General features: G+C 34.6%; 1 protein-coding gene across 1 annotated transcript in view; it reads right to left on the bottom strand.

Annotated features, from left to right (window-relative positions):
• Positions 1 to 286: 286 nt before the first annotated feature.
• The window catches only part of LOC121738807 (FK506-binding protein 2), a 51,613-nt gene continuing 36,611 nt past the window's right edge, over positions 287 to 15,288 (bottom strand). The window contains exons 2-4 of the mRNA XM_042131057.1: positions 3,789 to 3,877; positions 1,735 to 1,922; positions 287 to 1,220 (exon numbers count right to left, since the gene is read on the bottom strand). Coding sequence (XP_041986991.1) covers positions 1,038 to 1,220; positions 1,735 to 1,922; positions 3,789 to 3,877 — 460 coding nt within the window. The 3' untranslated portion in view covers positions 287 to 1,037. The remainder of the gene's footprint in view (positions 1,221 to 1,734; positions 1,923 to 3,788; positions 3,878 to 15,288) is intronic.

The following is a 15,288-nucleotide window of genomic DNA, read 5'->3' on the forward strand; positions in this document are numbered from 1 at the left end:
ATCTTTATCGTGCCATTGGTAATACGATAATACCTTATAAAGGTCCTTTCCAATTAAATGTTACACGACTTTGTGATTTGTGGTAAGTAGTGTAAAAGTTTGGGTATCGGGAATGGGACTCTGAACAAAAAAAATAAAATCAAAATATTTATTTTTTTGTGGTTATTTTAGAGGATTGGTTTAGAGTCCACAAATTACGTAAGGCGTTTCGAGGAATTTGGAAGAAAGAGGGTCTCAGTCCTCATATACATACTTAAATAATAATTGCAAATAAAAATTCAATAAGTAGTATTTTATTAATAGTTTATTAAAATTTAAAAGGTGGCATACATGTCTAACAATTTATTTTGCCTCCTTATCATAATAACGGTGTTCTCAAATCTTGCTAAGTGTGAAAGCATACTATCATAAATCATATTATTCTCTTGTACATGGTTGGAAATTTGGAAAAGTTGATACAAATAGTACATACAGACATTAGAACTACGCTTACAAAAAGGTTTCCTTATGATTATTTACCTTACTTAGACTACTTAAAAGTAGATAAATTAGGTACAATAGATATAATGCCTAGTGGATACATACATTTAGCATAATATACAGATATTTTAATATCAATTACACTATGTAATTTTAGTGACTTACATTCATGGTTGCTACAACAGATATACATTATGCAAGGTATAATATTATATTGGTCTAATTACTACTTAGATTGGTACTTACCAAAAATTATAACGTTGAAAAAATACGGGTAATTTGGGTAATGATAAATATTAAGTATATGTAAACTCAGGCTTTTTAACTAACGAAATAAAAATATAAAATGATATATGATACATAACAACATAAATACAAGTACAAAAACAATCATAAAATGCGCTTTCAGAATTATTGAGCAATTCCAATAAAGTACTAAAATAAGTACTAACTCAATATAAAATATTACATTAAAATAAATATAAAATTTCAAAATACAACAACGTGCACGTCTTGTAAAAACACTAAAATCACTATGTACTATGTTCGACTGTAACTTAGAGTTCGTCATGTTTTGGACCAGAGAACTCTTCGTGGCTGATGAAACCATTCTTGTCTTTGTCTTCGTGTTGGAAGATCTCTTCTACCAACTTGTCGTGGCTCTCCAGCATTTGTTTCACGTCTTCGCTGATTTCACCACCGTCTGATGGTACCATTTGCTTCTTCAAGTAGTCGCTCACCTGCGAAGAAACAACATAATATTTTGTACTACCATACAAAATGTTGATTTTGGAAGAAGTAAAATAGAAAGGGAGAAAACTTGCAAAAAAGCATGATTTCTTTATAGTCAAAACTGTTTTAAAAAGTTACAGATAGGTGAAAGGAATTGGAGTACAGAAAAAGCAAATGTAACTTTATTTTAGAGACAACCAGTATTAATTAATCTAAATTGTAACTCATAGCTCTAGTGCTTAAAGTAAAAATTATTATTGACTATAAGTACTGCTGACTGCATGCGTTAAGCAGAGTTAGTATTTTGGCTAAATACTAATATAAAAATCTATGAAATATGAATTACAAAATTATTCAATCCTATTTTGAGCGTTTTGATCGTTTTTAACGCTAAGTGGAACGCGGGGAAAGTAGACCAGTTGCGAGCCCACCACCTTTGAATTTGGAACAACTGACCTCCTCCCTCGACAGCTCTCTGTCGCCATCTTTGTCCATTGCCTGGAACGCTAACTCTATACTCACTTCTTCGCGGGACAGCATGTTGTCCTTGTCGGCGTCTATTTCCTTGAATACGTTGGTGGTTGGGGGCGAGTCGCCGATGTTGATGAGCTCCACGTCGAAGTGGAGGGTCGCATGGGGAGGGATTACGTTACCGGCCCCACGCTCGCCGTAGCCGAGCGAAGATGGGATCGTCAGTTTACGTTTCTCACCTGAAAAGTTAAATTGGGAGAGTTTACTTTTTTGCAACTCGAAAGCTTAGGAGTAAGAAGGTACTTCTTATTTTGCTTGTGGTAAGGCTAATCGAGTAAATCTCTATAAAGAAAATTACAAGAACAAAAAACAGCCTAAGTATAGTTATTGACTGCGCTTAAATTCAGCGCATTAGCATTTAATTTTGGCACATTAGTGAATTGACTCAAAGGTATATTAATAGTTAATGTCGACGTGAGTTTGAAAATATTTTACTAAGTTTTACCCTAGTAATAATATGGTCATTTATGGTATAGTCTCAATGTAATTAGTCGATTATAATGACAATCCGTGTGAGGACAGCTAATTTATGGAAGGTCGTTTTGGTGTCTACTGGGACTAACTCTGCATTGTATATAATCTATGTTTATTGTATACCTATGGACAGACACATCTCTGCTTAATCAGTTCGAAATACTGGGTTTAAACACGTAGGTAATGGGTATACAAACTTAGGTTACGGACTGATCATGATAAATATACAGTATGAAGACAGTAACGATATCTTATATCTTTAAACGAGCAATTCTTGTAATATATAATATACTAGCTGTGCCCCGCGGTGTTACCCGCGATTTATTAGGTAAACTTAATTGTGTTTTAAATTTAATAGGTCAATTAGTTATTTGTAATTAGAGACAAAATGAATTGAGTTTGATCATCGGAAATATCAATTTTTGATAACTGAGAGATGGAAGTTGATTATCCTGTCGTATGTTATTGTTTTTAACCGACTTCCAAAACTAAGGAGATATAATAGATAATATATATTTTATGTTCAGATGTGATTTTTTTATGATTTATGATTAACTTTGCTGTTTCTGGAACGATTTCCAACTTTTCGCAGTGTAAAGGACTGTGAGACGGAGGACGGGACGGACGGAGGATACATCTATACTAATATTATAAAGCTGAAGAGTTTGTTTCTTTGAACGCGCTAAACGCGGCCCCCCCAATCAGGAGACAGGCCAATCAAATAACACTCGAAATCCGTATGTTTAGTTAAAGAAAATCGGTTAAAAATGTAGCCTATGTGTTAATCCAGGATGTCAGCTACCTCCTTGTAAAATTTTGTCGAAATCGGTCCAGCCGTTTAAGCGTGAAGAAGTAACAAACATACAAACTCACAAACTCACATACTTTCGGCTTTATAATATTAGTAGGATGATTGGAATCTCGGACTCGGCTCCAACGACTTTCATGAAATTTCGTATATAGGAGGTCTCGGGGGCGATAAATCGATCTAGCTAGGAATCATTTTTAGAAAATGTCATTTTATTCGTGTTTTATCGAATACCAAGCAAAGCGCGGTCAAATAGCTAGTTAATATTATACGCAATTTAAAGTGGTGCGCTAGCATCCACATTATTATTATAATTGCATTTTGAGCCTTGTTGAGATATTGTTGAATTCATCTATAATTCCCGTAATTTCAAGTTAATAAAAATTGCTATTTGAATAATTATTATGAATTTCATATTTTATACTAAGTAAGTACTTTAAACTTTTTGAGAAAAATACTCGCTTAAAATTCGGACCCACTCACCCTTCCTCCTTAAAAGCTTAACGTAACTTATGGGCGCCCTTGGGCGCCCTTTACTAATTGTACCAAAGATTAATACGTTTTTAGAAAAATACTCGTCTTTGATTCGGACCCCTCCCCCCTTCCCCCATAAAAGTCTAACGTAACTAATGAACGCCCTTTACTAATCGTACCACAGATGTGTACTTCTATGTACTTAATTTGCATTGTATTGTAAGTACAAATTATTACGTTTTGAAGGTTAGTAAGCAGAACTAATATTTATAATAGTTGTTTAACATACCAACGCACATATCGAGGAGTCCTTGGTCCCATCCTTTGATCACTTGCCCAACGCCTATCTGGAAAGTGAAGGGCTGCTCGCGGTCGTAACTGTAACAATAAAACATTCACATGAATAACAAACAAACACTCAAATAAACTGCATTACCCTGGAAAGAATGGTAAATACGAAACAATATGGATTTTGCACCAAAGCTTCTTAAAATCGCTTGCAAAAAAGTCCTATGATGAGTACAAAAAACTTTAAAATTTAAATTAAGATGAATAAAATATAATAAATTGAGATTAATTTTCACATTAAAAATACACACTGACGTACAGCGCCAATATTACCAGCGTTTATCAAACTTATAATTTATCACCTCATTTTTTATTAAACCAAAAAGAAGCGTTTAAATGTATTATGTGTTCGATATTAGGAAACCCAAAAGTTTAAACACTAGGAAATAGTAGCAATTATTCAGATATTCTAACAAAGCATTGTATTATTAGCAACACTAATTATATTAACGATTGCGTCGTGGCAGAATGTCCATATATTTGGCCGAACTATCAGATAAATTGCCTCGCAGAATAACATTATTATAGGCCTTTGTGTTAGGCCGAAACATTACATCCGCAGCATATTTTAACTACGTGGGTTTAGTCTTAGAAACTGATGTATGATAACTAGGTATATGAGGCTAAATCTATCCACTGACGAATTATGAAATTTTGGTTCGTTTTTGACCTCTGCAAAATTGGAGTGATAAGTTTGACGTGTGTGTGTGGCATTTGTTTTGACGAAACTTTTTTTGGTTTGAAAGCTGACATAATCGAGAGTCTTCTGAAATATTAATATATTTTTTATCATCGAAAACCAACCGGTGCTGGAAAATTTGAACATCTATTTGTGAAAGGTTGTAACTTGTAAACTTCCAATGATCAGGCTGTTGTATATTAGAGTTTTGAATCGTAGGTACGTTGTTTTTTTCAATTTAATTTCTTTTATTAAATTAAAACGGAGATTTCTTTTCTCAGTGTGTAACGAAACAAAGGAATACTTTAGGACTTAGGTTTAGAATATAATGCTTTAGGGTGGGGTCACTGCGAAAGCAGCAGCGTTAAAATAGTAAGTATTTTTTAAAAAGAAACTAATGCAAATTTTGTATTGGCTGACGGCGCCAGTAGAACCCTGTAGACTTGTCTCTATTTACTTAAGTATCAACGCGAAGGGCGAGTGCAGATGACGTGTTGAATAAAGGACAATTGACTACTGTCTGTAATTTAATTACACATTCACTGAGTCACTAACAGACTTACAAGTTACTTCAATACTTACGATAGTAACTTAGTAGATTTATTAGGAAAATAGAGTTATGATGATGATAACGAATTGAAAATTTTTTTTTTATTACAAGTTACAACACACATCTACTTTTACAGAATGATCCAATACAGCAGATATTTAGTGGAACGAAGTTCCTTATCGTGCGTTCGGCGTGAAGGAGGCTAGATAGAACGATATTTGATAAACGACACTTTATTAGTACCTGCATGGTAGGGGCAGAGGGCGTTGATAGTATTCCTGTGCGTCAACTAGATGGCGTTTTTTGATAATAAACAGCGACGGGTTGATAGAATAAAAAAAAGACGCTTTTTATATTATTATATCTGATAAACTTTTTCGAAAGACCTTACAATATTAATTATTAATATTATTCAGGCAAGCAAAAAATTCTAAGTTAAGTAACTAAATATTAAATTAAATTTCTTTGCTGATTTAACATAGGTAATAGGTACGGTATGTCTATTGTCTAGTCCTAAATGGTCAATAATGAATTATCTTCTACCTGTGTACTAAGCAGTGACGGATTAAGACTACTTGATGCCCTAAGCAATCCATGTCTGTGGGCCCCCCTATCCGTACCTCAACTAGAATCGGTCGGTGAACCTTTACTCTTCTGGTAAAGACGACTCGACGACCTCAGACGTGGTGCCCTAGGCAATTGCTTAATTTGATTAAGGGCTAATCCGTCACTGGTACTAAGTAGGTACTTAGTTTTAATAATTCACTAAAAATAACAAAAAAAATTAATACTTACATAAATAATTCAATGTGAATTTAAAGCGCATTCAAATGAGATTTGAATGCGCTTCTAATGCTAGCATTATAATCACTACAGTTTGCACTTAGACCACAATTAATTGGGAGTATTAAGAAGCAAATAAAAAAATTACGCATATATGTACCATCGAGGAAGTTGATTCCTATGCAATTGACAGACCAACGTTATTTGGTCGAATATGTCAATTCAATGTTAATTGTGATCTGTCAGCTGGGTTTGACGTAACGCAACCAAACTACTTAGGTCCCCGATTTGCATAGGAATCATCTTCTCTGATAGTACTTACCTGCAACTTGTGAATACTACCTAGTTACTCACAAGTTGCAGGTAAGTACAATGTACATGCGTAATCAAAACGCATGTAACTCGAAGACGGTATAAGTATCAAACTTTCTCTTACCTAACTTCGCTTATGCAACGGCAACGCTTAGGATTATCATAAGGACAATCGAAAGGTTAGCTACGTAACATACTTAGGGTGGGTTGCACAAACTTACTTTAACTAAGTATACTGTAACTTTAACTATAACTATAACTACAATGCAAAATTTCAAATCTTTAGTTAAAGTCAATAATGGACGCCATATTTAACGATAACCTTGAGCTCGACAAGGCTTTAAATGAACTTGGCGAAAAAAGGAACTAACGCTGTCATCATACAAAAGCGCCATTTTTGACAGATCTCCTTTACCAGCGGCGCCTCCGCCCACGTTCATTTAAAGCCTTGTCAGACCAGCTGTCATCTGCCAAATTCCGTGGTCAAAGTTAAGTTTAAAGTTAAAGTTAGCCCTTAACTTTAACCATAACTTTGACCATAACTGTAACTATAACCATGCCTCTGGTGCAACCCACCCTTATCTAATAGTTAATACCCACTACCGACTACGTGCAAATGTTTGCAGTAAGAATTGGACGCTAAGCATGGATGCTAAGCATTTGTGTATCATCCCACAAATAATCACGTATTCAGTTAAGAATGCGGGACCATGTTCTTTAGATCATTTAGAACAAGACTGCGGCCTGCGTTCATAACTAACGTAACCATACGTCCCGCTTTGGCCAGGACAGTCCCGCTTTCAGGCTGTCTCTCCCAAAGACTTCTATTTAAACTGATGGTCTGTCCCAGCGGCCCCCCCGAGGTCGAAATCCCGCTTTTGCCAACAGACCAAACGAATTATTTTTTCGTTTGAAATGCCTGTGCATTGTGCAATGCCTGGAAGTAACGCACTCCTATACAAGAAACGTGATTATTCTGCCATATTTTGCTCGATAGATATCAATAATGGCAACAGATAGGCACTTGAAATATATACAAAATACTCAATTGTGTTTATACTTTTATTATCTATCTTCTACCTATATACAGTGTGTAACAAACATAAGTGATAATACTTTAGGGTGTGCACGTGTTCCTTGTAGAGAGTTCACTGTGAAAGTAGCAGCGCTGAAAGTCGAATTTTTTTTTTTTTCACTTTTGTATGGGCTAGGGCCCGAGCGTCACGAGTTTCCCCATACAAATATGAAAAAAAAATTTGGTCTTTCAGCGCTGCTACTTTCACAGTGAACTCTCTACAAGGAACATGTACACACCCTAAAGTATTAACACTTATTTTTGTTACACCCTGTATATAAAACTCAAAGGTGACTGACTGATTGACATAGTGATATATCAACGCACAGCCCAAACCACTGGACGGATCGGGCTGAAATTTGGCATGCAGGTAGACGTTATGACGTAGGCATCCGCTAAGAAGGGATTTTGATAAATTTCAACCCCAAGGGGTTCAAATAGGGGATGAAAGTTTGTATATAATAATACTTCTTAACGCGAGCGAAGCCGCGGGCAAAAGCTCGTTAATAATAAAATGAACAAAAAATTAAGGAGAGGACTCTTCTAAAAAAAATGCCTATTTTTGCTTTATAATGGTACGGAACCTTCGTTCGCGAGCCTACATTTTTATTTTTTTATCTATTAATTTCGCAGATGTCCCGCTCTGACAAAAAAAATGGGTCACGTTATCCATACATTACTCAACAAAAAATATATCTGTAAATTGTAGGTAAGAGTAGCGACCAATAAAATCTCCGATTTCCGAAACTCCTTTTCGTAGGTTACAAATCGATTTTTAAACGTATTCGGATTTCGGATATTCGACAACTCGTTTATGGAAAGGACACGAGAAAGTGAGGTTAAGCGCGCGAAAGTCGGAATCGAGTGAAAACTATTGTAATTGTATTCTCGCCATTCACATGCTTCTTTCCATACTTATCACTAATCAGAAGCTGTCGCATTAATGTTTCCGTATTATGTACTACAGTGTAGTAGTAACATGATTAACAGGCCACAATAGGTAAAGTCCGCGGCTTCGTCCGTGTGAAATACATAGCACCTTTTCCTGTCTTATACTAACTTTGATGACAGAAAAATATTTCCTATTTTTTTATTACCTAAACAATCCTATAACATAAACGAAGTGTAAGGAGTTTTTAGTGTAAGGAGTTTTAAAATCGATTATGTACATTCAGAGCTAACTACCCATAATGTCACAAAGTCACAAGCGACGTTTCCGCACATTATCCGAATTTCTGATCAGATAAAATTCGGACGCTCATACATTTTGATACGTCAGAATTCTGATAGTAATATGCGTAATGCGGGGTCCACAACAAAATGTATGAACAGAGTGTGTTCGGCGGGCGGGGCATCCAAATTTTTCTGATCAGAAATTCGGACAAATTGCGGCCGTGCTACCTAAAAAGTATACCTACATGTTATCATTGATTTAAAGTACGTACATGGAAAGAAATGTATAGGACACAAGTTATAATGTTATTTGTTTACCTTCAAGCAAAATATTTCCTACTTGTAAATGCTGCTAATTGAACGGCTGAAGGTTCCAACTTCCACCAATGAAATCACCAAAAATAATATTGATGACATTGGACATTACTTAATAATCAGCTGCTGTTGATCATATTGTGTGTTTAATTTAAAAACCGCAATTCTTTGCACTTTAATTTAATAGTACCTACATAAAGCTACGTTTTCAAATACCAAAGAACCAAGAAGTTAACTATTGCCAATAATAGGATGACTGCCATCGATGGGGACTGGGGTAGTTGTGTGCCATAACAACGCCCTATATAATAATATTATTCATTAATATTTAATACAGCTTAAGAAATTGACTGCCGCACTCAGAGTGGAACATTATTATTTACTTAAATGCTACTTAAATGTAATTAATTCAAAATTTTGACACAAGCCCCATACAATATCTGTCAAACTCTTTATTAAATTGAAGATTAATCCAAAGACTTATATTTAAGATAGAATTCTTTGGATTAATCATAATTAATAAAATGTCTCTGACTGCCGCACTCAGAGTGGAGCATTAATTAGTTAAATGAAATTAATTCAAAATTTTATTTCATTTTTTCTTCGAATAGTTACACCTGCTGTAAAGGGTATTTAGAAATAATAATCGCGAATTTAAATCGATTTAGACATGTCTAAATCGATTTGAATTCTCATTTATTATTTTTTAACAAAAAATTTAACCCGACTTCCAAGGTAAAAACAACATTCTTAAAATGACCTAAAAAGTAGGTATGAAATAATTCTTATTATTGATTAGTGCCTTTTTCAAAATTTTACTAAATCTCAACGAATTCTGTACTCAATTTTCATTCGTTTGAAGTCCTGAAGAACCTGATCTATAAGGATTCAAAAGTTCTGTTCGGTACCTTCGGATCCAGGGTATAACCTGGGGCGAAATTTTATATTTTGGTAGCATTTATCTTGAATGCTTCAAAAAAATCGAAATCACTATATGTTTTCATACAAATTTCAAGGAGTCCCCTCGATTCCTTATGGTTTCCATCACCAAATCACCATTTTTGTGAACATGGTACCAACCTCGGATTCAACCCTGTACAACAAAAAAATAATTATGAAGATCGGTCCACGAACGGCGAAGTTATGGTTGAACTTACAAAAAAAATTATATAAACAGACGAACATATATAACCTCCTCCTTTTTAGAAGTCGGTTAAAAAGAAATAACTCGATAAAAACGATCAATTTAAATTGATTAATTGCAAAAAGTTAAATTTCCATAGCTGTTCGTTTGAGTTTCGTAATGATGCCAGCTCTCTGGTGGTTATTACCTAGTAATGCTGAAAGGGAATTCCCTGATGGTTATTTTGTTCATTTATGCCTATCAGCTGACTCCTGACGAGCTTCAATAGCTTTTGTACCTATTATATTATTATATTTGAACAGAAAGCCTTTTGAACTAAAAAAATCAAACAATTACAGAACTTATTAGAATTGTATGACGACCTCTGTGGCTCAGTGGTGAGCACGTCTCAAGCCGAGGGTCGCAGGTTCGAATCCCGCCGACGGAACAAAAAGTTTTCAATGTTCACGGGTCTGGATGTGTATTAAATATGTGCATGATATAATAAAAATCTTAAATATACGTATAGTATAAAAGTATTAAATATATTTCCGTTGTCTGGTACCTGTAACACAGGTACTCCTTCAGTTACTTAGCATTTTGTCGGCACCATTAATATGTGCATTCAGCTTTGTAGGTCGACCTCGCAGACAGACAGACAGATGGACAGACAGACGGACAGACAGACGCCAGACGGACAGGCGGAAGGACAGACTGAAGGATAATGTTACTAAGACTTCACTATAGTTTTTTTTGAAAACGATTTAGTCGGATAAAAAAATGCCAATTTTATTTTATTCATCTTCCTATTTAGTATGTCGAAGCATCTTTAGGTCAAAGTAATTATTATTTATTATATAAACGATCAATAAAATAAGCAGCGCAAGACTTTCGCGACCTCACATACTGAGAAGTGAAAGCGGTACTAATTACTAACAAGTTCCATCCAGCTATTATGTCATACTATTTCATAATTACTCGTATTATAATATATTAATGTTCTAGTATGTTCTATTTATACAGGATGTAATATAACTAAGTTATAATACTTTAGGGTAAGCATGTGTTACTTGTACAAATTTCTGTCTGAAAGACCAATTTTTTTCACTTTTGCATGGGCAGGCGCCCCGGCGGCGGCGTCACGAGTTTCCTCCTAAAAAAAGTTGGTCTTTCTGCGCTGCTACTTTCAGTGAACTCTCTACAAGGAACAGGTACACACCCTAAAGGATTATCACTTATTTTTGTTACACCCTGTATAATTTTAATATCGTTATAATGATTTACAAAAATCAATTTCTGAAAACATTGACTTTCAAGTGCCACTTGTTTTACTATAAAGGCTTAACGTCCGCGTATTCAATAGGATTAATATAATAAATAGTGATGGGAGAGGAATAAATTTTATACGTTACGGTCGGCTAATGGCAGTTTATGTAAAGTATATCCATTCGAGTAGAATACTCACAGGTTGTTACTGAAACGGAAAAAAATCAGAAACTTTAATGATTTAAGAAGTTACACCCAGAACAGACTGTAGTAAGAGTACGGTTTGGACGTTATAATAGACGTTTGTTTTAGAGAATCGTACCTGTAGACATAAAACTATAGCTTGAATAGACTTAAGAAAGCATAATAATCTCTCTACAAATTATAACACGCAAGGCAGTTGGAAGATCAGCGTAACTGACTGTTACTATTAAATTACTGGAGACAGTTCCTTGCCTGCGTATCATGAGTTGCTGTAATTTTCAACACTATTTACACCTGCATTACACGGGGGTTTCATTAATAACCAGTGAACACCCACCTCTAGCTGCAGGTTTCAGAAACAATGTCTAGCTGGGGTTTCAGAAACAAACAGTATGCACCCACCCCTAGGTTCAGAAACAAGCGAGCGCAAACCATAAATAAGTATTTTTATAAACCCACAGCATCACGTCTCACGTGATGGCGGGCGGGGTGCTGAATTTTTCACTTCCCCTCCCCTTTCCCCCCACTCCGAGCACGCCCCGACTTAATAATATATCAGACAGACTTCGACACATCTCAAAATATAAACTTCTGTGGAATCCCGATATCGATAATTATAAAATGTTAGGAATTCAAAAATAACTCTTAAATAAAATAAGAATAAAATTATTTAAGTTTAACAATATTATTTACTACTTAAACTTATTTTAACTTAAACCACAAAAATAAATTCTTATTATAATTTACAAGCAAGCACCACGACACTAATTAGCGATGCGTTACGTCAAATCCCATATTGTTTTGGTATCTTCGCTGTCGATAAATAAGTAGCGAATACAGCTCGACAAGGCTTTAAATGAACGTGGGTGACACTAACGGGAGCGCTGCTGGTAAAGGAGAACTGTCAAACACATGTAAAAAATGACGTTTTTGTATGAAAGAAGCGTTTGGTTCCTTTTCTCGCCACGTTCATAAAAGGCTTGTCAAACTGTATAATATAATAATTCGACTCATAAAGGTACTCTATATTAGCTTCATGATTCGACTAGTTACTCAGATTCGTATTCGTAACGTTATCGAAAAAGCATAATTTCAAATAACTTTACTATTTTATTTAGTGGAGCGTTTAACTTTAACCCCAATTGTTATCAAAGAGGTATAAGAACACAGAGATTTCACGCGTAACAAGAAATGAAACTTATCAATCTGAATTTCCGTAGCGAGTAACAGCTAGTATAGTTGGCAAGTTTTAATGAAAGTTTATTGCACCGTCTACGAATTCATCTTAACTATCGGCAGACGGATGTTTTAACAGTTTCATAAACTTTTTACTGAGTTTCAAACAAACAGTACTGTTAATCAGTATCGTGTGATAGCTCACTGCGGACGCGCGTGTTGTTCTCCGCTCAACTTGTTTTCGTATCTCAGTACCTACGTACGACGCGATATAAACAAAACATCGGAAGCGTAAGAAGGGTATCTCCAGGTAACAGGAGACCCTTTTATTCATTATATCCTCAAACCCAACGTACTTAAGCAACTCAATGTCACAAACATCCACATCGTGAAACTTACCTACAATGTCCCAGAAAACATCAAGTTATGTAAATGTAACTTCTTCAATGTGCTATCCCAAAAAAGACCATGTCCAATTACATCATGAGCTTATCTTCCGTTACACCTGCTGCGTCTATTAGATTTGTGTCACGAATTTCCAACGCTCGAGTTTGTATTTATCTCGACACCAAGAAAACAGCCGATTACCTAATTTAAGATAAGAAAACAATTAGTGTAAAAAACCATATCTTAGCTATAAAACCCTTGGTGACCAAGAATAAAAGTATTGTATTGTCAAACGTATGTCCCGTTATACCGAATTGTGTGTTACAAAACAAATTAGAAGAATTTGATATTAAATTAATGTCCGAAATATCTTTTATGACAATTGGTGCCACTGAACCAGGTTTCTCACATATATTGAGCTTCCGAAGACAGCTGTTTATCAGCCCAGAAGACGAAGTTAAACTGCCCGAGTCCTTCCAAGTTACTTTTGAAGACACTAATTATTGGATATATGTGTCAACTGACGCTTTAAAATGCTTCACCTGCAAAAAGATGGGTCATTTAGCCAAAAATTGCGCCAAAATTTCTTCCGATATGCAACCCCTAGATATGGAAACCGAAACTGAAAAATATGAAAGTAGAAATCCCGAGAATCTTCTTTTTAGTCCTCCTGTTGTCACATCTCCCATGCCAGAATTAACTCAACTCTCTTCAAATGCTCAACCACCTAACATAAGAAGTGCTACTCGTAATCAAGAAAGTAGTATCCGTGGCGATCTTTCATTTAGTACTATGTTTATTACACCACAAGTTCCTGAATCATTTCAGCTCCCGGAAGAAAACCTGAAAGGAATAAAACGAATCCATTCTCCATCAACAAGTGAAATATCTACATTACAAAACAAGAAAAAAGATAATAAAGACGAAGAGAGTGATTATATGGAAGGAGAAACTGATGAATCTAGCTGCAGTAATATTTCAACAGATAAAGAAAAAAAGAAAAGTAAAAAGAAGTTAAAAAGGTCCGATTCTAAGAATGAAGAAGATGTTTGGAGAAGTATTGAAAACGATTTTGATGAAATAAAGAAAGACAGTGAGTTTCCTATTAACCTAGATTAATTCATTAGTTTGTTAGACAATTCAAGAGGTAAACAAAATGTTCTTTCGTATACTGACAACATAAAAGATCTCATTTATATGTGCAACACATTACACTGTAAAATGAATAAAAGTTTAAAAAATAGATGCTCTAGACTTACAAAAAACTACATCAAATGTTAGGTAATTCATAGATTTTATAAAAAAAAGTTGATACGCTTTTTATTCTTTCTATAAATTTAATATGAATAATATGGACATTTTACAGTGGATTGTTAACGGCTACTATAGACGATTGGAAAATATATAATTACTTAAAAAAAGATTACTTCTAACTTGCATTTGCTTACAAGAGACGAATTTCACAGGAGATCATTGTTCTAATATCAAAGAATACGATTCATTTTACAAAAATAGGGTTACAGGTAACATGGCTAGTGGTGGAGTCGCAATATTTGTTAAAACTTCAATTCCAGAAAAAAATTAATTTAGTTACAAACCTGGAAGCAGTAGCTATTAAAGTTAAATTGCCTTTCCCTATAACAATATGTAATATATACCTCCCAAATAGTAAAATTCTCAATTTACAAGAATTAAATGATTTACTTGAACAGCTTCCTATTCCTTACATTATAGTATGCGATTTTTATAGCCACCATTTTTACTGGGGTTCTGAAAAATGTGACAATAGAGGTAAATTAATAGCTGATTGGATTGATGAACATACAGATATGTTAATTTTAAACAACGGCCAACCCACTCATTTTGATTGTAATACTGGTCGCACAAGTAATATAGACTTATCGCTGGCTTCACAAAATATAGTGCCATATTTTGAATGGAATGCTTTGGACGATTTATATGACAGCGACCATTTCCCAATAAGTATTAAAAGTCAAACGACAGTTGATGAATTATCATCTCAAAATAAAAAAAATCCATTAAAGTGGAAATTTGATAAAGGTGACTGGAATATGTTTCGTAATGAAATTGATCAAAAGATTAACAATTTAGTACCTCCAAATGGGTTAAGTGATTTTTCGATTAATGAAATTGTTGACAAATTAACAAATTAGTTTACGAAGCAGCAATAAAGGCCATTCCCACAACACCTGGAATATTTAATAAAAAATACTTACCTTGGTGGACAGAAGACTGTAAAATAGCCGTGAAAGAAGCTAAGAAAGCATTTAGACTTTACAAAAAACATTCCAATAACGATCAAATTTCAGTTAAATACCAAATAGATTATAAGAAAAAGAGAGCAAAAAGCAGAAGAATTCTTAAGGAACACAGAAAA

The sequence above is a fragment of the Aricia agestis genome, chromosome Z, assembly GCF_905147365.1.
Source record: "Aricia agestis chromosome Z, ilAriAges1.1, whole genome shotgun sequence".
In the NCBI taxonomy this organism is placed as follows: Eukaryota; Metazoa; Arthropoda; class Insecta; order Lepidoptera; family Lycaenidae; genus Aricia; species Aricia agestis.